The sequence below is a fragment of the Camelina sativa genome, chromosome 9, assembly GCF_030686135.1.
Source record: "Camelina sativa cultivar CO46 ecotype springtype chromosome 9, ASM3068613v1".
Taxonomy (NCBI): Eukaryota; Viridiplantae; Streptophyta; class Magnoliopsida; order Brassicales; family Brassicaceae; genus Camelina; species Camelina sativa.
In genome coordinates, this window is record NC_141888.1 from 20,354,138 (window position 1) to 20,377,670 (window position 23,533).

The 23,533-nt window shown below is 39.0% G+C and overlaps 2 protein-coding genes and 1 non-coding gene across 3 annotated transcripts; 1 reads left to right on the forward strand and 2 right to left on the reverse strand.

Moving 5' to 3' along the window:
• The first annotated feature begins 173 nt into the window (after positions 1-173).
• LOC147938385 (uncharacterized) lies at positions 174-4,614 on the forward strand. Its single transcript, XM_087465615.1, has 8 exons — positions 174-228; positions 348-490; positions 2,311-2,338; positions 2,846-3,008; positions 3,125-3,297; positions 3,510-3,789; positions 3,876-4,024; positions 4,204-4,614. The coding sequence occupies exons 1-8, from the start codon at positions 174-176 to the stop codon at positions 4,359-4,361; spliced, it is 1,149 nt and encodes a 382-aa protein (XP_087321741.1). The 3' UTR covers positions 4,362-4,614.
• A 7,751-nt stretch (positions 4,615-12,365) lies between these two features.
• LOC147938386 (uncharacterized) lies at positions 12,366-14,204 on the reverse strand. Its single transcript, XM_087465616.1, has one exon. It carries the CDS (start codon positions 14,202-14,204, stop codon positions 12,366-12,368), a length of 1,839 nt encoding a protein of 612 aa, XP_087321742.1.
• A 4,268-nt stretch (positions 14,205-18,472) lies between these two features.
• On the reverse strand, positions 18,473-18,579 carry LOC147938387 (small nucleolar RNA R71). The gene has a single exon (XR_015567636.1). It is a non-coding gene; the product is annotated as a small nucleolar RNA R71 (small nucleolar RNA).
• Between the last annotated feature and the right edge of the window lie 4,954 nt (positions 18,580-23,533).

The window sequence follows — 23,533 nt, forward strand, 5'->3', positions numbered from 1 at the left end:
TGAATATTGATCATTACACAAAACAATTCCATTGTCACAAATAAAGCTCCAGCAAAAAAAGTTCGAGAAATTTAGATTATAGATCTTCAAGCTTATATAAAGAAACCACAAGTCTCTAAAACTAGCTAAAACCAGGATTCACACAAAGCCTATGGAAAGCCAAAACACCAATGATGATACCTCTCTCACGTGGAATCTTCGACCACAGAGTAGAGGAGATCAGCACAAGTATTGTTTTAGGTTGAACAAAAAATTCGGCAAACGGACCTAAAATTAGTTTTGTGAAGTTTGTAACAGCAGTTGGGCTTGAGTCTTCTTTGAAAGATTGGTTCAATAATGGAAACTAGGTCCACTGTGGAAGATCCTAGTTTCAACTAGGTTTTCCAAGATGGGAAGAGATAGTGGCAGTTGTCCGATATATGCGAAGAGATCTGTGGTGCAAGTGACTTCTCTGGCGAGTGAGAGATCGGCGGGAACAGGCGCTGGCTGGGTTTCGAGTCTAAGACATAGGTCCGAAGTTTCATAATGATTTCGGCATGAGATATCAGATCCGAGAAGTTATGGCTGCCGTGTGCCGTCAACGTCTCTACCGGGCATGGTGCATCTGACGGTCCAATAGAGAGGCTTTCTGCCATCAACGAAGTCCGATGTGAGAATTCTTCAAGGTTGGAAAGCTTTAACTCGTGCTTTAACACCGGAAAATTCTAGATAATTAGGTTAAAAAGGGGAGCAAAAGGGGGAAATAGTGAAGAAAAACAAGGAAACTAAGAAGCGAACAGAGCGTTGCTGAAGTAAGAGGAAGATGGGATCCCGACGCCGGCGAGCAAAAGCTTCTTCACCGGCGCCAGAAAGCTTGTTCAGAAGAGACGCCTCGAGAATCGTGTCTGAGAGGTTTTCTTTGTTTGACAAATATTTATAGAGTTGACTGTTGTTATGTTTTAATATTTCGCATGTGATGTGTATTCATTCATAGAGACTAATGTATGCAACCGTAGTATCTTGTTTGCGTTTTCCAATTTTTTTGTGCAACCAAGAGCCGGTTTATCTATGATATAGTTGTTAAAACTGTTGTGTAAAATTGTAATGGTGTTTGGATATTATATAAAAACTTGACGTTTGACTATGAAATTCTTTGTTTAAAAAGTTTTATTTTGGTAAAAGGTTTTATATTTAAAAAATCTAAGACGCGCCAAAGTTATAGTGACGACTCAAACAAAGTCTTTTTAAAACTAATACTATTGGCTAATAAATTTCATTTGATTACATAAAAAAAATCATTTGATTACATAACTCAAAAACATATGTTTACGTATTATGCACTATCGTTTTTTAGTTTTTTGAGATTATTAATTTTACCTCTAATATCAAATTTTCTTCTAATTTTCAAGATAGCTATCATCAAACAAAACATGAATACACAAATTCAAATAAATAAATGAGCAAAAAATAAAGTTTAGTTTATCATGGGGGTATTAATAGTTAAATTATATTTAAAAATAAATAAATGAGATTCAAATTCGGTTTGAAAAAATCTCTAAAAATTGGATAAATTATCACTTAGATTTAATATATTATTTATACATTTATTTTTAACTGGTGTAACTTTACGGGTATTATCAGACTCAAACAAAAGTCTTTTTAAAAAACTGAAACTACTATTGCTTAATAGAAAAACAGACTCAAATAAAAGTCATTTTTAAATTGAAACTATTGCTTGATAAATATCAGCCGCAAACAAAAAGAGTTTTGATCCCAAGACGGATTAAAACGTGGTTATTGGCTTATTGTGAGGGTTCTAGTTTTCCCATCATTTGTTTTCTCTTTTTCTTTCTAATCATTGGAAAACAGTCCAATCAAAGAAGAAGAGACGAAAAGGATGAGCACTTTACATCAGGTTCAATTACTACACTAAGCTTTTTTCTTTTCTTTAGACAAATACACTGAGCTTTCTATATTCGTAAATTATGCGATGATCCATGTATTTTTCATAGGGTGGACGTTTTGTCTTTTTCTTTTGTAAGTATTGCGATGTATGACGGATTATGAGGGTATACTAAAACATAAGTTGTAGATACTTTTATGATGATATTGTTAAATTGTGGTCAAAGTGTACAATCAGAAGTTACAAGTACACAGCATCCTATGAGTCTTCGAGTCGTTTATTCTGAAATGGCCAATGATTTGTATGCAAATTTTGTGATTATAAGTGGGAAAAACAAATTAATGTCAATATGAACTCATATATATTGATCAGTAATGTAATTTGACTTTTCTTTTCCTTCCTTTTTCTGATTTTCCATTTGAATACAGGAGGATCCTGATTCTGAGGTAGAAAAAGGTACGGTATCGTTGATGTGATTACCAAAAGTTTGGACAACCTCAATCGCGTTGAAATTGAAAATTATATATCATTTTTTTTTTGTCTAATTACAACTCTAGTCTAAACCAACATTATTATTAAATAGGTATCATAAAAAAACCTTATCTATAAATAGAATCATAAATTATATAACATGTTTAGAGTACTTCATAAATGAAGATGTAAGATCTGCCAAACGACGGGAAAATCTTAATACCGAAAAATAAAAATTGTTGTGAAACACTTAATGCACTCACTAGACCGGCCCATGTATTAAGCTATGGAGTCTCGGTCCATAGGTTTTACTCAGTCCATATAGCTTCGGGCATGGGCCGAAGCCTTGCTCGGCCATAACTCTCTAAGTCGGTTTAACCCTAGACATTGTACTCTACTATATATATGCATGTAATCCTTGGGAATTATCAATAACAAATACAAGAGCTTTATCCCTAAACTCTACTTTCATAACAAAAATAATTTTTAAAGGGTCGCAAAAACACGAGAAGCTCGAGGTACGTTTAGAACAATATTTGAGAGTACGTCATCCAACAACTTACAGCATCACGTTCGACTCTTATGCGAAAATGGTGGAGCTGGTCAAGGATGGATATTACGAGTCCCTTCCTTTCACTTCCGGTGGATATACTTGGTACGTCATTCACGTCAAGACCATTGCCACTTCAAATTTTGGTAGCTTATATTATATTATATGTCATTAACTGTATCCCTATATTCTTTTGTTTTTGTTTAAATAAATGTTACAAGGACGTTTAAAATCTACCCAAACGGAAACACGAAGGAAGGAGTACTGCCAGGATGGGTTTCGGTTTATATAAAAATTGATAACTCAATCTTCATCACCAACCCACAAGATGTGTATGCAGATATCAAGTTCTTCGTCTACGACGGTTTCAATCGTTTCTACTCTACACACCAAGGTACGTAGGTACTTAATTTAGGAGGATCATTTCATCAATTGGTACGTAAGAGTAAAGACTAATTTTTTTTTCCTTAAAACATAACTAGTGGCCGTTACTATGTTGTTCTCAACTCTATTGGTCAAGATTAATATCTATTCTCTTTGGTTAATGAGGAATTGATTGGAAAGTTTCTCAAAATAGTTTTTCTTTTTTTTTTGTTCTGGCTATAGAAAGTGAGCCAGTAAGGTTTCATAGTTTAAAAACGGAGTGGGGAATGCCGTATTTTCTGTCCACGGCATGTTTCGTCGAGGGATCGTCGGCATTTATTTACGACGGAGGGGAATGTAAGTTCGGAATAGATATCTTCGTTGATCAAAGCTACCAGAGGGAAGTTTTCTCTTATGACGAAAACGTCACCAACCCCATTTTCACTTGGAACATCACCAATTTCTCTACCCTCTCTAATTACTCTTACACATCCAATACGTTTTCTTCTGGAGACAGAAACTGGTGGCTCTCTCTTTCTCTCTTTACACGTACACACTCTCTGATATATAGCTAACTGTTTGTTATATGATGGGTTAAATGATTATTAGGGTTTTGAAAGTGTATCCAAAGGGATATGGTGTTGGAAAGGATAAATATTTGTCACTCTTCCTGTTGAGTGAGAATAAAGAAATCAATTACGTGAAAGCCACGCTACGAGTTCTAAACCAAATCACATCCCAGAATGTGGCGAAGCAAGGTGAGTGCATAATTCTCTTAATATTTTTATTAATTGAACTAATATCTCAAGATCTGAGTTCGCATAGTTTCGTTTCGGATCCTGCAAAATGGATTTACAAATCGTTTCAAATTTAATGACATCTTTTAAAACATGTTTATCTTTGTTATAATTTTGTTGCTTTTTTTTCTTATGGTAAGTCGAGGGATGGCCCAATGCAGTAGAAAATGGATGGGGTTTCCAGCAGTTCATAATTCTTGCAGATCTTCAAGATAAATCCAAAGGTTTTGTTGTGAACGATATACTTCAAGTTCAAGTCGAGATCATGGCCTTCTCTAAACACACTCCAATTCACTAGGGGTCTATGGTGAGCCCAAAAAAAACCTCCCTATATCCTCTTTCGCTTTTTTTACTTCTGCGTAATTTATTAACAATGTCATTCGTGGAAAGCTCAAATCGGAGATCTCTTTGAAACTACTCCGAGATATATTATCATCAGTAGATCGCTGAAGCCATGCGATGCGAGATCCCTACCTCTCTTTTGTTTATGTGTCCAAAATAAGAAAGGTTTCTATAACTCTTAATTTCCTCGCAATCTACTCTTCTTTTTATCAAAAAAAAAAAAAAAAAAAACTACTCTTTTGTTTATACTCCATGTGTGTCCAAAATAATAATGAATTTTGAACTCTTTTTCACATTGTGTGATTATCCTTGTTTCTGAATTGTAGTACTGTATATATAATAAGAGTATAAGATTATAGCAAATAAACTTCACTGTTTAACTCTGAATAAATGAGTGCCCTGTAAAAAATGTATATTCGACAAATTAAAGTAAATACTTTATCTACAAATTAATGTTATAGAACCGAAAAAAGGACTAAAATGTGTATATCATTTTTTCTCTTTCGTTAGTCAAATGTGAACATCTATTTTTTTTTTTCAAAAAGTCATAAGTGTATGTTTATCATCTATCTCTATATATTTACCTCAAACTCGTCAATTTTTGTAACTCTATCCTCCATCCCCAAAAATTACCAATCAGTCATACTAAATCAAAGGATAATATATATAAAATACAACTCTTACACATATTTTATAAAATAATTTTGTTATCATTGAATCGACAAGACCCGACCCAAAACTAATTTCTACTATGTGGCGAGATAACAAAATTTAATGGAGTCAAACTCTGGTAGGATTGATCGTAGAGGTGATGTCGTAACCACCTAACTAAAAACATTTCCCTTTTCTAAACTTTTTTATGATCACATATTTTAAAATTAGAACTTCTCTTCATGAGGGCTTCGACTAATATATTATTTATAGAAAATTTACAAACATGACAATAGCAAAAATGGGTTATATTGCATAACTCTTTTGACTTTAGAGAATTGACTTGCATTTTCTGGATTTGGAAGGTAAAATTGCAAAAAGAAGATTTGGAGGGTTTATTTGCAAAATCCAGAAATTTGTTGGCTTTGCTGGCGTTCGTCCAGCCATCCGGCAAAATTCGGTCCTCGACCGCAACCTCTACGGTGCTCCTCGGCACCTTCGGTCGTTCTCGGCAGTTTTCGTCTTCTCTCGGCAATCCTCGACATGCCCCGACATTTCTCGGTTCTTCTCAACAATCGTCGACACGCTTCGACATTCTTCGACATTTCTCGGCAATCGTCGACACGCTTCGACATTCCTCGACATTTTTCGGTAATCGTCGACATGCTTTGACATTTCTCGGCAATCGTCGACACGCTTCGACATTCTTCGACATTTCTCGGCAATTGTCGATACGCTTCGACATTCATTGGCAATCCTTGATACGCCTCGACAACTCTCGGCAATACTCGATAAGTCTCGACAACTCTCGGCACCTCGGTCCGACACTTCTCGGCTCTCGGTCGCCTCGTCCCGGGTCGGCTGTCTTCCGACTCGATGATTTTTCCTCGGACATCCTCTGGGCCTTCTTCTTTATTTCTCTTCTTCTTCTTCTTGAGCCTTTCTAGGGTTATTTCCTCGAACTTTTTATTTCGGGATTTCTAGATTTGGTGAGGGTCATTACATTCTCCTCCCCCCCCCCTTATAAGAATTCGTCCTCGAATTCTAAGATCTTCTTCTCTTCCTATCGCGGGAATGATACGCCTTGTCATCTATGTCTTCATCCTGTCATTAGTTCTACCCCTTGTCTTCATACACGATCTCTTCCAGGTATTAAGATTATTTCCTCAGTGTGTCGTGATTCATTTAATCACTTAGCTCCCTGACTCCATGCTTCTTCTTCTTTAGCTTTTTCCTGACTTCTAGCATTGAGCCTTTTCCGGTTCTTCCAGCTCCGCCTTTCTTCATTGCCTTTTTCTCCGATCTTCTCGATCTTTACTTCCTCAATCAAAACCTCTACGTCGTTGATTGACCTCTTCGCTTAATTTGATCAAATGGTCTCTGGTAGAACCATTGACTTCCTCATCTTCGTCGTTTGTACTCGACTACAAACTCTCGCTTGTCTCTCACGCCTTATACATCTCTTCACCACGCTTGATGTGATAGAACTCTGTTGGTTCGTTGTAAGCATAGCTTTGCTTTCTCCTTGGCATGCATTATTTTCTTGCACCATCTTCTTCACACTCACATGATCCTCCTTGAGCATGGGTTCTCTTCTTGCACCCTCTTGGTCGCACTCACATGATCCTCCTTGATCATGGATCATCTTCTTGCACCCTCTTGGTCGCATTCACATGATCCTACTTGATCATGGATTATCTTCTTGCACCCTCTTGGTCGCACTCACATGATCCTCCTTGATCATGGATTATCTTCTTGCACCCTCTTGGTCGCACTCACATGATCCTCTTGCACCCTCTTGGTCGCACTCACATGTCCCCCTTGATCATGGATTATCTTCTTGCTCACGCCTGATCAATTCCACTTCTCAATTTGCTCTACCAATTTCGTTTGGTTTGCACACTTCTCCCTCATTGGAGTTCGCTCCTTACTTCAACTCACCTCGTCTTTGCCTTTTTCCTCATCACTCTTCCTAGCTCTTTTCCTCAAACTGATCCAATTCACCACCCCTTGGTCGAATTCTCCCGGATCTTCTTCTTCTGTCTGATCATGCTTCGCGGCGGCTTACGTGAATTCTCAATCAATCATGCCAAACCTTTGCAAGCTAATTACGATTAATTAACTATGCAACCTACACAATGCTAATCAGTTAGAGCAAGCAATCAACAAGCAAGATTAGCACATAATCACACACACACAACAAGTAGATAACTGCGCTAGAGATTAACACAGTATTTTACACCCGTAAGGGAAAAATAATTGAGTTCTTCCTCCATCTAGCCGTCTACTTAACAGGGTTCGAATCCTAGTCAACACATCTATGGTTAAACTAGGGGATTACACAAAAGAAAATCTATTCGACCATTACACAACCCCAAAAGGAATTTCCCCTCTTCCTTTCCTCACTGGTTATGGCGCCTCCTACACTCCTCACAAGTGCACATGCACCACCTAAGCAGGTCGTCAGATTGCGGTTCCGCGGGAGGCTCGGTTGAGGCTGGGGCAGCAGACGATGGAGTTTCTTCTTGGTTCGGCTCAGTCTCAGCTCGCACGCTCTGATCTGACCGGTTCTCATTCTCTCTCACAACTTGACCCCTCGGATCCACTTCGTCCGAAAACACTCGATTTGGACATTGATAGGGAAAATGCCCACGAATCCCACACTCGATGCACTCGGCATACTCTGGGTTCATCATGCGCCCAAGAGACGTCCTCCAACAGTCTTGGGTTCGGTGTCCCACACCTTCACACAGCTTGCAGTAGTATTGGTTCCTGATCCGTACGTTCTCCGGATAGGTTACTCTCTTCCTAGCGGTGGCTCTCCACCTTAAGCGCCCTCTTGGCTTTACGAATGCAGACTGAGTTCCTAGCTGCGTCCTCGTTTGCACTCCTTGGCCGCCCACTCTTGACCGTTTGGTGCTACTCTCTCCTTCTTCCAACCTTGCGTACTGCTGGTTCAATCTCCTCAGTTCGATCATTCTAGTCATCCTTCCCGTCTCGATCATTCTTGGTTCTCCGTCTTGATCGGGTAATATCATACGCAACGGTATGGCTCTTATCGGGCTGTTCTGCCTCGGCTCCTCCTGGTTCGGTTCTCCTTGATCTGGCACCACTCTGTTTGGTCCGTTCATCGAGTTTACAGTCACTCTCGTTTCCTCTCCTTCTTCAATCTTGGGCTCTTGGTCTCGCAGCATCCTATCTTGGTGACTTCTCACCTCGACCACTAAGGTCGGTATCCCTTCGTCATCGCTTGACAAAATCTCGATCACTTTGATGTAATCCTCTTCATCAGATGATACTTCGATCACCTCCACATTCTCTTCTTTCTCCGATGCTGGCTCAAACGTCTCGCGATATTCACCTCTTGGGTTTCGATCCTCTTCGACCTCCAGTACCGCTTCGTTGCCGACTCTAGCAGCTTCTTCTGGTACCACTTCCTCACCATCAACACCACTTGTCGGATATGCTTCGATCAGAAAATTGACAATTTTATCGCCAGCTTCCGGGTGTTCCCTCATGTAGTCGTAAGCGCTCTCACCACCAATCTGGTCTTCGACTTGGTCCAACAACAGATGCTGCAACCTATCGGAAATCTCGTGATCCTCTCTCCCATGATCACCTACCGGAACGGTTTGGAAACTCCCTCGCGCGTCCATCCTAACTTGGAGACGACTCGGCTCTCCAATCTCCAACACTATGGTTCGATCATCTCGATCAACCTCTCCTTCTTAAAACTCTTCTTGACATTATGACGGGTCGGTCTCGATAGACAGGTTCGTCTCTTCCTCGTCTACCAGCCCGTCTACACTCCACGTATCTGGATCAACAGAGTCGCGACTCCTCTCCGACTCGGTCGATAGATACCCATTGTGATCTCCATAATCACCACGTCTTGGCCACACGCCGCTAGAACCACGCCCATGTCTCGGCCATCCCTCTCCTGAACCTTCCCCACAATCTGAGTCACCTGAAGACATCTAAACACACACACGGGTGGGTCAGTTGCTCATCCGATCTAAGGTTACACTCAAACTAGACAAGCAAACTACCGAAATTCATTGTGTGTTTTTGCGACTCATTTACTCGATAAAACATTGAAAAGCACAAGTGCTTGCGGGTTCGAAAACACCGCTCTGATAGCACACGTTGTAGCGCCCCCAGACCGCTCTATGCCCCGGACAAGGGCACGGAACGCCCCGGGTCGCCACAGTGTCGGGAGATCGCATCCTGGTGGTTCGGCCGAGGGACGGAAGCTGCAGCTTCCCGACCAGTCCTCCTAGATGTGACTCTGCCCGCGGCCGAGGTTCGCTTAGGCTTTGCAACCCTCGCGGCCCTGGCGCAATGGTATGGCTCTTATCAGGCAGTTCTGCCCTGGCTCCTCCTGGTTCGGTTCTCCTTGATCTGGCACCACTCTGTTTGGTCCGTTCATCGAGTTCACAGTCACTCTCGTTTCCTCTCCTTCTTCAATCTTGGGCTCTTGGTCTCGCAGCATCCTATCTTGGTGACTTCTCACCTCAAGCACTAAGGTCGGTATCCTTTCATCATCGCTTGACGAGATCTCGATCACTTCGATGTAATCCTCCTCATCAGATGATACTTCGATAACCTCCACATTCTCTTCTTTCTCTGATGCTGGTCCGGACAAAACCATTGTATCGGATGTAACTTGCCATGTTTCTCCCAAAAATCAAATTTTTATTACTTAATAATTATTACTTTGAAAATAAGTTATTAAGCAATATACATATAGAATACATTTAGGAAAATACATAGGATTTTACAAACAACACACAACAAACAACCCTATCCGGTACCCTATGTTCGCTCCAGCTCTACTCTCAACTATTTTCCCTGCACACACAGGTAATATCATGAGTAATCTAAGATTACTCAGTGAGCCTGGGTACCCCATCCTAAACATGCATTATACTTTTTCCCGCCCCATCTACCCCAACAAGCAAGGAAACAAGCAAGCAATCAATCACACAAACAAACAACAATCAATCACAACAACTACAAGCTACGCACTCCACCGAGCTGCGCACTCTATCGTACTATGCACTTAATCAAAGCTACGCAACGAAAGCATTAGCGGAAGCATCAACAATAATCAACAAAGGTTAGATCAGACCTCACTCGACTCGATCTACCTTACTCCTCTCACTACACTAAAGACGTCCTAGAGTTCTACTCGCACACTCTAGACTCTTTCTCCTAAGGGCCCTGTCGATTTCTGTTCCGTTCCTTGACACACCCAAGGCTGAAACCACACAGGTAACCAGCAATGGGGAATTGCCCACGCTGAAACCACACAGGTAACCAGCGTGAGCCCAACAAGCTACGACGTCAGTAGCGGTCATTCTAGTGGCCAACTAGACATGACATTGTCTCCCTGTAAGTGCACACCGGGAACTTCCCGTGAGACAATCAACATTCACATGGAACAGAAAACCGACCACTCTATCCTAGCTACAACTCAAGAATTCTCCTCAATCCAAGAGACTAGCTAAGACCACGCTACAACTCATAGGTTAGCAAACACTAAGAGTTTAGCACTACCACAACATATGCATTTAACAAGAAATACCACAAAGTTATTTCAAGTTAAACCACAACCTCAACACCAATCAAACCGTCCACTAGATGGAGGTCATTGGGATCCATCCAAAGCGGTGATAACCACAACAAGCAAGAATTCAAGCCTACTCGCAAGCAATTCAAGCAACAACCTCAACACAAAAATCTACAAGCGGCAAGAACTACAATTCAAGCGGCCTAGATTTTACTACGTGCATGCAACTAATCTACCCAATTTTTAAGCAAGTCCCATCTACTACAAAAATCTATTAGTTCTGCTTATCATGCAAATCATTGGTCCATATTTTAAGCAAAATTCACATTGCTATAATGCATCAATTCCTCACGAATTATGCTTCTCAATTCTCATCACTTCTCATCATGCAAGGTGATTCCTAGTTAATTCTATGTTCATTTTAACATGAATTCTAGCGAATCCTACCATTTACGCATGCAATCATCTATCTATCTAGTTCTACATGAACCTAGACTAGATGCAACAATCAATAGGTACGTACACGGCCCGAAGGACCCATGTAGCACCCCACACAACCTACCAAGGATTCTAACACACAAGACCGCAGAACTCACAATGATTGGCAGATTGATTTTACGGACTTCACAGCACCGCAGATCAGAAAGCCTCTTCTTCTCACGTCAGCGTCGCTTCCACTCGACCGCTTCTCAACTCGACAGCACTTCCCCGGCTGCAAAGATGTTTCTCTCCTCTTGAGAGAAAACAAGACTTAAAAGATTTTTAGTTTTCTTCTTCTTTTGAGCTAGTGATGGAATTGTGAAGGGTGGCCTCCCTTATATAGAGGAGTTGGGCGGTGCACCTTGCCAATGCATGGCGTGCAAATGCTCGATTCTCCTCCTCTCTCTTCTTGGGCGAACACTTGGCCTCCAAGCTTCTCTAGGTTCCTCTCCTATCTCCCATGATTTGGTAGCTACAAAGGAATATTTTCCTTGTCTCCCCACCTTGCTTCTCTCCATTGGTCCAACACATAGAAACATAATAATTATGTTCTCTCCTTGTGTTTTCAAAGACACAATGATTGTGATCCAAGTTTGCATGAATTCCCATTGGCCAAATGCAAATATTCGATTCACATTTGCGCCGCCAACAACCTCCGCAAAATCCGGCAATTTGTTGGCTTCGCCGGTGTTCGTCCGGTTGTCCGGCAAAACTCGGTCCTCGACCGCAACCGCTCCTCGGCACCTTTGGTATTTTTCGGCAGTTTTCGTCTTCTCTCGGTAATCCTCGACATGCCCTGACATTTCTCGGTTCTTCTCGACAATCATCGACACGCTTTGACATTCTTCGACATTTCTTGGCAATCGTCGACACGCTTCGACATTCCTCGACATTTCTCGGCAATCGTCGACACGCTTCGACATTCTTCGACATTTCTCGGCAATCGTCGACAGGCTTCGACATTTTTTGACATTTTTCGGCAATTGTCGACATGCTTCGACATTCTTCGGCAATCCTCGATACGCCTCGACAACTCTTGGCAATACTCGATACGTCTGGACAACCCTCGGCACCTCGGTCCGACACTTCTTGGCTCTCGGTCGCCTCGTTTGGGGTCGGCTGTCTTCCGACTCGACAATTTTTCCTCGGACATCCTCTGGGCCTTCTTTTTTATTTCTCTTCTTCTTCTTCTTGAGCCTTTCCATGGTCATTTCCTCGAACTTTTTATTTCGGGAATTCTAGATTTGGTGAGGGTCATTACACAGACCCCTTCCAGGATCTATCAACCTGACAACGCGGAGAAGGTTCCAGATCTTTCATAGGTGTCGAATAATCCATGGCTCTGCCTGTGAATGACCTCGACTCCTCCCACAAGATTCGATTATTAGCCGCCTGATTTATAATGTCTATTGGCGCCGCTTCCGTACCCTGAAAAACCTTTTTATTCATATCCTTCCAAATTGACCAAACAATCCAAGGTAGACGAGAACAAACATCCGAGGCACTCGATTGAGATGTCGCCCGCCAAAATAAGAAGTCTAAATTAGAATAAACTGAGCCATAAGGAAAACCATCGGATGTTAACGAAACCGGAGATAAATCCCAGATCCTACAAGACTGAGAACACTCAAAGAGAGCGTGGTTTATCGTCTCCTCCGCCAGCTCACACCGTTTACAAAGGATGTCGCACCAAACACCCAGATGAGCTAGCCATTCCAACACTGAAAGAGAACCAGATGCTATTTGCCAAAAGAAGTGTTGAACCTTGGAGGGAACGTCAAGTTTCCAAACTTGTGCCCAAAGGGCCATACACGTCGGTCTGGACTCAACCACCTTAGTTAAATCACGAGCTAGCCGATAACCCGATTTGACCGTATATTTCCCGGATTTAGTGTAGTGCCAAATCAGTCGATCAAGTTTATAGGATTTACTGATTGGCATAGCCTGAATAATCTGAATATCCTCTGGATCCATGTACTCCTCAAGGATGGGCAAATGCCATTCCATAGTGTGTGGGTTGATCAAATGATTAACCATTAAGTTAGGATGGAGCAGACTCCCGCGACCATTAGCTGGTCTTGGGTGGCTATCCGGTATCCAAGGATCTTTCCATACTGAGATACCACAACCAGATCCTAATGCCCATCTTGCTCCTTTTTCCACTAAACCTTTCGTTGAAAAAATACTCCTCCAAGCAAATGAGGGAGAATATGGCTTTTTGGCCAAAAGAGGATGTTTATTCCTAAAATATCGACCTCGCTTCACACGAGTCATTAGAGATGTTGGGTAATGAAATAAACGCCAATACTGCTTAGCCAACATCGCATCATTGAATTGCTCGAAAACACGAAAACCCAAACCGCCTTCGCATTTATCATTACACATTTTATCCCAAGCTACCCAGTGCAACCCACGAGCTTTGTCGTTAGAACGCCACCAAAATCTTGAAATAGCACTTGTTAATTTAGACGTTAATGCATGTGGCAATTTAAAACAGGACATAACATGAGTTGGGAGAGCCAACACAACTGACTTGATCATGATTTCCTTACCGCCTTTCGATAGATATTTCGCCGACCAATCATTCACACGATCATCTAACCGATCATTAACATAACTAAAAACCTTAGTTCGCGATCCTTGAAGGCTTTCAGAAATACCCAAATAAGAACCCATACCGCCTTCTTTTGAAATACCAATAACAGACTGTAATTGGGTTCTTATGTCCTCCGGGACGTTTTTACCAAACATGATAGACGACTTATCCAAGTTAACCTCCTGTCCAGACGCTTTTCCATAATTTCCTATGATTTCCATAACCGTTCTACATTCAGTTGCTTCTGCTTTACAGAAGAATAAACTATCATCTGCAAAAAGCAAATGCGAGATGGTAGGGCAATCCCGAGCTAACGTAATACCAGTAAGTTTCTCCTCCCGTTCAGCCTTTTTGATATTAGCTATCAACACCTCCGTGCAAAGAATAAATAAATACGGTGAGAGCGGATCTCCCTGACGTAAACCTCTCTGAGGTATAATAGAACCACGGGGTTGACCATTAAAAAGGACTTGATACGAAACTGAGGTGACACACCACATAATCCAGGAGATCCACTTCCGATCGAACCCTAACCTAACCATAACTGCTTCCAAAAAATCTTATTCAACCCGATCATATGCCTTACTCATATCCATCTTAAAAGCCAGAAACTCCGATTTACATCGATTATTAGTATTTAACCCATGAAACATTTCCTGAGCAATAAGAATATTATCCGTTATCAGACGACCAGAAACAAAAGCCGATTGCGTCTCTGAAATAATAGAAGGTAGGTACCTCTTTAATAGGAAACATAAGATTTTTGATATAATTTTATAACTCACGTTACAAAGACTAATCGGCCTGAACTCCGCCATACGCTGGGGTCTTTCATTTTTTGGAATGAGACAAATATTTGTCTCATTCAATCTTTTATCCAAGCATCCCGTATTAAAAAATTCTCTAACCAAAGCCACCAAATCCCCTTTCAACGAGGACCAAAACCGTTGAAAAAAGAACGCTGTCATACCATCAGGACCTGAGGTTTTCTCCGGATGCATTGCAAATAGAGCCTTACAAACTTCCGATTCGGAGATAGCCTTTGTTAGATCCTGATTCATGGAGTCTGTAATAAGTGGAGATGCCTCATTAAGCATCTCTGAGATGTCCCTCACATCCGATTTCTTAAAAGGATCTTGGAAATATTTGGAAGCGATATTCTCCATATCCGATGGCGACTCATCCCAAACATTATCGGAGTTTAATAAACCTACTATCCTATTTCTCATCCTCCGCAGTTTAGTAGATGCATAGAAAATTTTTGTATTTTTGTCTCCATAAATTTGTTTTTTAAAATTTAAACTATTGCCTAATAAATATTAGACACAAATAAAAGTCTTTTTTTCAACTCTCTTGTTCTCTTTATCTCTAGAAACGACAAAATACACTAGTAAACAAAAGAGACTAGATCGAGTTTTAAAAAGAGAAATTAGAGATTTTTAAACCAAATCAACTAAATTGGTCGATTTTAAAATAAATCGAACGAGAATCAGAGAAGTGGTATAAACTGACACTCTCTCAGTATCGATCGACACCCAACATGTTTTGAGTTCGAGAAGTTATAACTGTTTATTGTAGAAAAATTATAATGAGATTTGAGTATTATATGAAAACTAGACGTGTGACTATCAAATTATTTGTTATAAAAGCTTTATTTTTGGTAATAGACTTTTAATTTAAAAATTCCAAAATGCCTCAGAGTCGTAGAAACGACTCAAACAAATTTTCTTTTTAAACTAAAACTATTGCTTAATAAATATCGGACACAAACAAAAGTCTTTTATAAACTGAAATTATTGCTTAATAAATAGTTAAATACAAGACACAAACAAAGTTCTTTTTAAAACTGAAAATATTGCTTAATGAATATCTTACTCAATCTAATTTTTTTTTAACTAAAACTATTACTTAATACATATTACACTCAAAGAAAGTGACTTTGTGATATGTCCTAAGACGGAGTAAAACTGTTGTGATTTTTCATATAAGACTTGTTTTCATACATAGAGCCTAGTGTATGCAATTGTAGTCTCTTGTTCCCGTTTTTTTTCTGCAATCAAAATCATAGAGACGACTCAAACAAAAGTCTTTTTAAAACTGAAACTAGTGCTTAATTAATATCATACACAAACAAAAGTCTTTTAAACTGAAACTATTGCTTAATGAATATAAGACTCAAACAAAAGTCTGTTTTTTTATTAAAATTAAACTATTGCTTAATAAATATATCATAAGTCTTTTCTAAAACTGAAAGTATAGCTTAAATGTCTGACACAAACAAAAGTTTCTTATAAACTAAAACTACTACTTAATTAATGGCCCTTAATTAATATAGACTCTCAATCAAAAGTCCTTTTTTAAACTGAAACTATTAATAAATATGAGACTCAAAGAAAAGGAATTTGTGATATTCCCCAAGACGGATTAAAATTGTTCTGATATTTCACATATGACGTGTGTTCGTTCATATAGCCTATGTATGCAACTTTAGTTTAACTGTATTTGTTTTCTATTTTTTTTTGTGCAAACCAGAACTTTACTGTTTATTGTAGACCGTAGAATTGTTAAAACTGTTGTGTAAAATTGTAATGAGGTTTGGGTATTATATGTTGTAAACTAGACGTCTAATTATCAATTTATCTGTTTTAAAAACTTTATTTTTGGTAAAACATGATATATCATGGTTTTTGTGGTTTTTAACCATGATATAAGGAGTTTTTTGATTTGTTTTCTAGGATATTTTTGAGTCTTTACAGGTTTTCTAGGATTTTGGCATGAAATAAGCAAAATAGAGCAATTTGGATTATTTTGGAGCATCAATTCGGAAGAAATCAATTTGGAGTCTGATCCTATGAGGAGCATCGACCGACACCACCAAGAGGGCATTGATCGACACCCCTCTCTGCCGACTCAAGACCCAAGTTTTGGAAGTTTTACAATTCTGCCCCAAAGTCTTCCACAACACAAGTCCCTGACGTGTTTTAGGACATATAAATAGTGTTTTTAGGTTTTCCAAACCATTAAATTTTATTCTATCAAGTTTTATTTTTCCTGCAATTCTGAGAGATTTTTGAGAGATTTTGGAGAGAAAGAGATCAGATCTGCTTTATAGAGAAGAATTCTTGAACTCCCTCTTACTCTTTTAATATATATTGCTTATTATTCAGAATTATGTTTTGTTCTTCATTGAATATGCCTGAGTAGTTTGCTTGTTAGGTTTAGGGTTTTTCACATGGATTTTATGAATTATTAGATCTGATTATTTAGGATTCATTATCTATCTAGATCTTCATCTTAGGTTGTTCTTCATATTAATCCTTGATTGGCCATATAGAATTAATACCCTAGGAAAATAAATTGATATGAGAATATAATTGATTTTCCTGATAAAACCTTTTGATGAGCAAAATTATTTCTTGCAAAGAGATTTGATTTAATAATTTTGTGAACAATCTAAACCTAATTTTATTGCTGATTTTTAACCTAGAATTTTACAAAGAGATTTGGATTTTCTGGTTTTAAATTTAGATATTATTTGCAGTGAGAACTGAATTAATTTACAAAAGTGTTTACAGTTCTAGATCTGTTCTTAATTGCTTGAATCCTATTTATTGATTGATTTAATATTTCATAATTTTCTGAGAAATTTCCTAGGCCTAGCTTTTTGATTTTCTGAATTTACAACAACTTTCATTTAATATTTTGCATTGCTTTTATTTTAATTCAATTTAATCTGTTTAGCATAATTATAAAACTCTATAATTTATTGTGTAGACTTGAGTCCTTGTGGAATTCGACCCCTAAGTATTATAGTGATCTCTTAATTTGAGAGAGTAGCTCAGGGTTAAATTTGAGCATATCAAATTTTGGCGCCGTTGCCGGGGACTTTTTGATCTACCATTAAATTTGAGTTTTTGATTTTGTCTAAATTTTTATTTTTATTTAAAACTTACACGCTTTTGTTTTCTTTTCTCTTGTGTGTTTCAGGTGCATGCCTCCTAGACCTCACACAAGGAGCAACAAGTCTGGTCCTACTGTGAATTTGTCAAACCAAGAGTTGGGAAAACTTCAGCGTAAGAACAGAAAAGCAGCTAAATCTCTGAAGCTGGTTAATACGATCATTTTGATGCGTGATGAGGCTGGTGTTTTGAGGGATCAAGAGGGCCACTTGCGCAATGAGCAGGGCCAAAAGCTTGATGCGGAAGGAAACGTGATTGCTGAACCTGTTGTCAACGAGCAGGGTGTCGTGAACCAGCAAGTTGGTGTCGTTGATGATCCGGATCTTGGTGTCGATCGACACCAACCAGGGGGCATCGATCGACACCCACCTGCAGACGTGCGTGGAGCTGCCAACCACGTACAGAACCCAGTTCAAAGACAGGACCAAAATCGAGATCTGATCAGGACCATTGCTGACTACAACCGGGCTGATCTTGTTTATGAGAACCGGTCTGCTATTGTTCCTCCACCATTCCAGAGGAATGATTTTGAGCTAAAGCCTGCTTACTTTCAACTAGTTGGGCAGAGACCTTACTCAAACCTGCCCCATGAGAAGCCTTTGGACCATATTGAGCATTTTGAGTATCTTGTGACCAGTATCAAGGCTAATGGAGTGATTGAGAATTTCATATTCTGCAAGCTCTTCCCATACTCACTTGCAGGAGAGGCATCTTAGTGGTTGAAGCAGTTGCCAGCTGGATCTTTGACAAATTGGCATGATATCAAGGTGGCTTTCCTCAACCATTTCTATGATGATGCAATGTCAGATGAGCTGAGAGTCAAGATCTCTTCATTCAAGCAAGGACATGATGAAGCTTTCAAGGCAGCTTGGGTGAGGTTCAAAGCTTATCAGAGGGACTGTCCACATCATGGTTTTTCAAGGGTACAACTGTTGAGTATCTTCTTTAGAGGGTGTGATTGGAAGTATCAGTTAGCTTTGGATGCTGCAAGTCATGGGAATTTCAAGACAAGATTTCCAGAAGATGCTGAAGTGTTGATTGAGAATTTGGCTTCTAGCAATAGCACTAAAAGAGCTGATGCTGAAAGAAAGAGACTGCATGGAGAGTTTGATGCAAATCAGCTTGCTTCTGTTAATGCCAAGCTTGATTCAGTGCACAATCTTCTTGTGGGAAAGAAGTCAGTCCAATTTGCTGCTGAAGTTGAGACATTTGAGCCAGAGCCAGAGAATACAGAGGAAAATGTCAACTATGTGTATGGAGCTGGGTATCAGGGACAAAGATTCGGTAATCAGCAAGGTAGCAGACCTTACAATGGTGACCAGAAGCAGCAACAGAACAATGACTATACAAGGACCTATGGGAACTCATCCTATCAGTCTCCACCTCCTAAGAATTCTTCAGAGAGTAGAATGGAAGCCATGCTTGAGCAGCTTTTGCAAGGACAGGAGCAATTGACAGTGACATTCAATGGGAAGATTGACAATGTCTACACTGAGCTGAATGGGAAGATAGAAGCATTGAACATTCATGTCAAGAAGTTAGAGAATCAAGTTATTCAGACTGCTGGGTCTGTCAAACAACAAGAGGGTTTTCTTCCTGGAAGAACTGAGTCAAACCCTAGACATGCTTGCAATGCCATATCAGTGAGAGATGAAGATGATGGTGAAATTGCTCCTGCAGAAAAAGAAGAGAAATCGATAAATCTCTCGGTTTCAGATGATGGCATCGATCGACACCACCTGGGTGTCGATCGACACTCATCTCAAATGAACCCAGAAACTGCAAAATCTCAGGTTCCAGCTGCTGAAAGGGTCTACAAGCCTAATGTTCCTTTTCCCAAGCCAAGAAAGTCTAAGCAGGAGATGGAGGAAGCTAGATGCAAGGCAATGATGGACAAGGTGATGATTGAGATGCCATTGATTGATGCAATGAAGCTTTCACCACCACTTAGGCGCTATGTCAAGAGAATGGTATCTAATGGTTTGAGCCCTGAAGAAAGAGCCTTGCTAACTAAGGATGTTAGTGCAATTCTGTTGAACCAGCCTGTTCAGAGGAAGAAGGAGAGAAAGCAGGAAGTGGTTGTTTCTAAGGAAGTGAGTGCAATTATTCAATGTAAGACTGCGGAGAAATTACCAGATCCTGGAAGCTTTGTACTTGATTGCTCTATCTCCACACGAAGGTTTGCACACTCACTTTGTGACCTTGGTTCTAGCATCAACTTGGTACCACATTCTGTTGCTGTAAGACTTGGGATGACAGAATTCAAGCCAACTCAGATTTCTCTTATCTTGGCTGATCGCTCCCAAAGAATTTATGAAGGCGTTTTAGAGGATATTCCAGTTAAGGTTGGGAACTTCATGATTCCCACTGACTTTGTGGTGCGGAAGTATGAATCAGAGCCTAAAGATCCTCTCATCTTAGGAAGATATTTCTTGGCTACAGCTGGTGCAGTCATTGATGTGCAGAAGGGACACATAGAACTGAATATGGATGGTTTGAGTATGAACTTTGAGATGGATAAGCTGAGGAGAGCTCCTACTATTGATGGACAGACTTTTTCTGTTGAAAAGGTTTCTGCAACACGAGCATCAGGCTCAGTGTCGATCGATGCCACCAAGAGGGTATCGATCGACACCCCTCCACGAACGCGACAAAGCTTATCCAAAACTGATGCTCCAAGTCAGAAACCTGTTCCCAAACAGAAGAGTCACCAATCCACACTCCAGAGCCCTCAGGTAAGGCCAAGGTATGCATCTCCTTCTCCTAAACTTCCTCCTATCATCAACAAGAATTTCAAAGAGATAAAAAATGTTTTCCAGTTAACCAAGCCACGAGATTATCGTAGAGCGCTTGTTTCTTCTATTGATGATTTTGCAGGACAGAAAAGATACCCTCCCATACCTAAATCCCGCCCTGGTCCTATTCCTAACATCCTTGGCAGACCTCATGCACCTAAAGCTTATATACCACCTTGGATGAAGAGGACTTCAATGCCATGTTCTGCTCCTCCGGATGCCTGAGCTCCAACACAGTCAAGCTAATGACTGAAAACAAGCGCTTAGTGGGAGGCAACCCACTGGTAGTTTTTTCTTTTTCTTTTGATTTTGATTTTTATTTATTTTATTTTTATTTTTGCTTTCCTCTTACTTGATAACACTGGGGACAGTGTTGTTTAAGTCTGGGGGAGGTTAGTTACTAACTATGATTTCTGTTTTTGAGTTTCAGTTGTGTCAGTCAAAACCATAAAGTTTGAGTCAAATTTTTCAAAATTTTTCTTTTTGTCTTTGGGAATTATGATCTTGACCAGTGATTTCTCTTATTTGGCTAACACTCTAATGATTACTTGTTTATGCTTGACCACAGAACTGAAGCTTAGAAAGACTATGAGCCTTATCAACGATCCTGAAAGCCCTTATTCAATGGATATCTCATTGATCTAACGTTGTCTCAACTTTTATCAGGATTTTAACTAGACTTAATCTCTTCTTTGGGGTTGGAAATCAGTGGACTAGACTTCTTCTTCAGGCCATACAAGACAGTGCAATTTTTCAAAGTATGTCTCCCCTCTCTTTACCCTTCAGTGCTTAAAAAAAAAAAAAGATCAGAAAAAAAAGGATAAAAGATGAGATGATTTTGATCAGTTTAGAGAGGTAGGTAAATTACCTGTGACCTCGTTATTCTATTCTTGAGTCAAATGATCACACAAAGCTTGACAGCGAGGGGTAGGTAAATTACCGATGACCCCGGTATTCGCTTACACCTTTGATTAAGAAAAAAAAGAAAAGAAAAAAATTTGGAAGTGAGAAAAGGGAGAGGAAAGGAGATGTAAGAAGAAAGTCTTGGCCTGAAAAGAGTCTATATGCCACTGTTCGATACATCCAAGGTAAGAACTCACCTGTACTTGCTTTAATTTATATAATGAGATGACAATGGAGATTTCAGAGATTCCAAAGGATTGGGGGATTTGAGTAAGGAATGTTGATGCTTATCATGGTTGAGTATAAGAAGTAAGTTCTTGAGTTAGGTAAATGAAGAGTGCGAATAAGAATTATCATGCAGTTGAGTGAATTCTATGTTTTCAAACCTCTTTCACAGGTCTAAGTTTATGTTTTGCTTGAGGAAAAGCAAAGGCTAAGTCTGGGGGAGTTGATATATCATGGTTTTTGTGGTTTTTAACCATGATATAAGGAGTCTTTTAGAGACTTTTGATTTGTTTTCTAGGATATTTTTGAGTCTTTACAGGTTTTCTAGGATTTTGGCATGAAAGGAGCAAAATAGAGCAATTTGGATCATCTTGGAGCATCAATTCGGAGGAAATCAATTTGGAGTCTGATCCTATGAGGAGCATCGACCGACACCACCAAGAGGGCATCGATCGACACCCCTCTCTGCCAACTCAAGACCCAAGTTTTGGAAGTTTTACAATTCTTCCCCAAAGTATTCCATAATTGCAACACAAGTCCCTGACGTGTTTTAAGACATATAAATAGTGTTTTTAGGTTTTCCAAACCATTAAGTTTTATTCTATCAAGTTTTATTTTTCCTGCAACCCTGAGAGATTTTTGAAAGCTTTTGGAGAGAAAGAGATCAGATCTGCTTTATAGAGAAGAATTCTTGAACTCCCTCTTACTCTTTTAATATATATTGCTTATTATTCAGAATTATGTTTTGTTCTTCATTGAATATGTCTGAGTAGTTTGCTTGTTAGGTTTAGGGTTTTTCACAGGGATTTTATGAATTATTAGATCTGATTATTTAGGATTCATTATCTATCTAGATCTCCATCTTAGGTTGTTCTTCATATTAATCCTTGATTGGCCATCTAGAATTAATACCCTAAGAAAATAAATTGATATGAGAATATAATTGATTTTCCTGATAAAACCTTTTGATGAGCAAAATTATTTCTTGCAAAGAGATTTGATTTAATAATTTTGTGAACAATCTAAACCTGATTTTGTTGCTGATTTTTAACCTAGAATTTTACAAAGAGATTTGGATTTTCTGGTTTTAAATTTAGATATTATTTGCAGTGAGAACTGAATTAATTTACAAAAGTGTTTACAGTTCTAGATCTGTTCTTAATTGCTTGAATCCTATTTATTGATTGATTTAATATTTCATAATTTCCTGAGAAATTCCCTAGGCCTAGCTTTTTGATTTTCTGAATTTACAACAACTTTTATTTAATATTTTGCATTGCTTTTATTTTAATTCAATTTAATCTGTTTAGCATAATTATAAAACTCTATAATTTATTGTGTAGACTTGAGTCTTTGTGGAATTCGACCCCTAAATATTACAGTGATATCTTAATTTGAGAGAGTAGCTCAGAGTTAAATTTGAGAATATCAAAACATTATATTAAAATAATTCTGGCGCTAAAGTCATAGAAGGACTTAATCAAAATCTATTTTAAACTGAAACTGATGCTTAAGAAATACCAGACACAAACAAATGTCTTTTTGAACTGAGACTATTGCTTAATATATATCAGACTCAAACAAAAATATTTTTAAAACCCCAACTATTGGCTTTATAAATATGAGACTGTAATTCACATATGACGTGTTCATTCATAGAGCCTAATTAGTGTATGAAACTATAGTTTTTTTTTTTTTTTCCTTTTCTACATTTTTTGTTCAAGCAAGAACTGTATTGTTTATTGTTGATATTGTGTAAAAATTGTAATGCTATTTTGTTATTATATGAAACGTAGACGTGTGTAACTATATTATTAAGTCTTTGTTTCAAAAGCTTTATTTTGTAAAAGGTTTTATATTTAAATAAATCAAAACGCGCCAAAAGTCATAATTACCATGTACATACAAAAGTCTTTTTTTATTATTATACAAAAGTCTTTTTTTAAA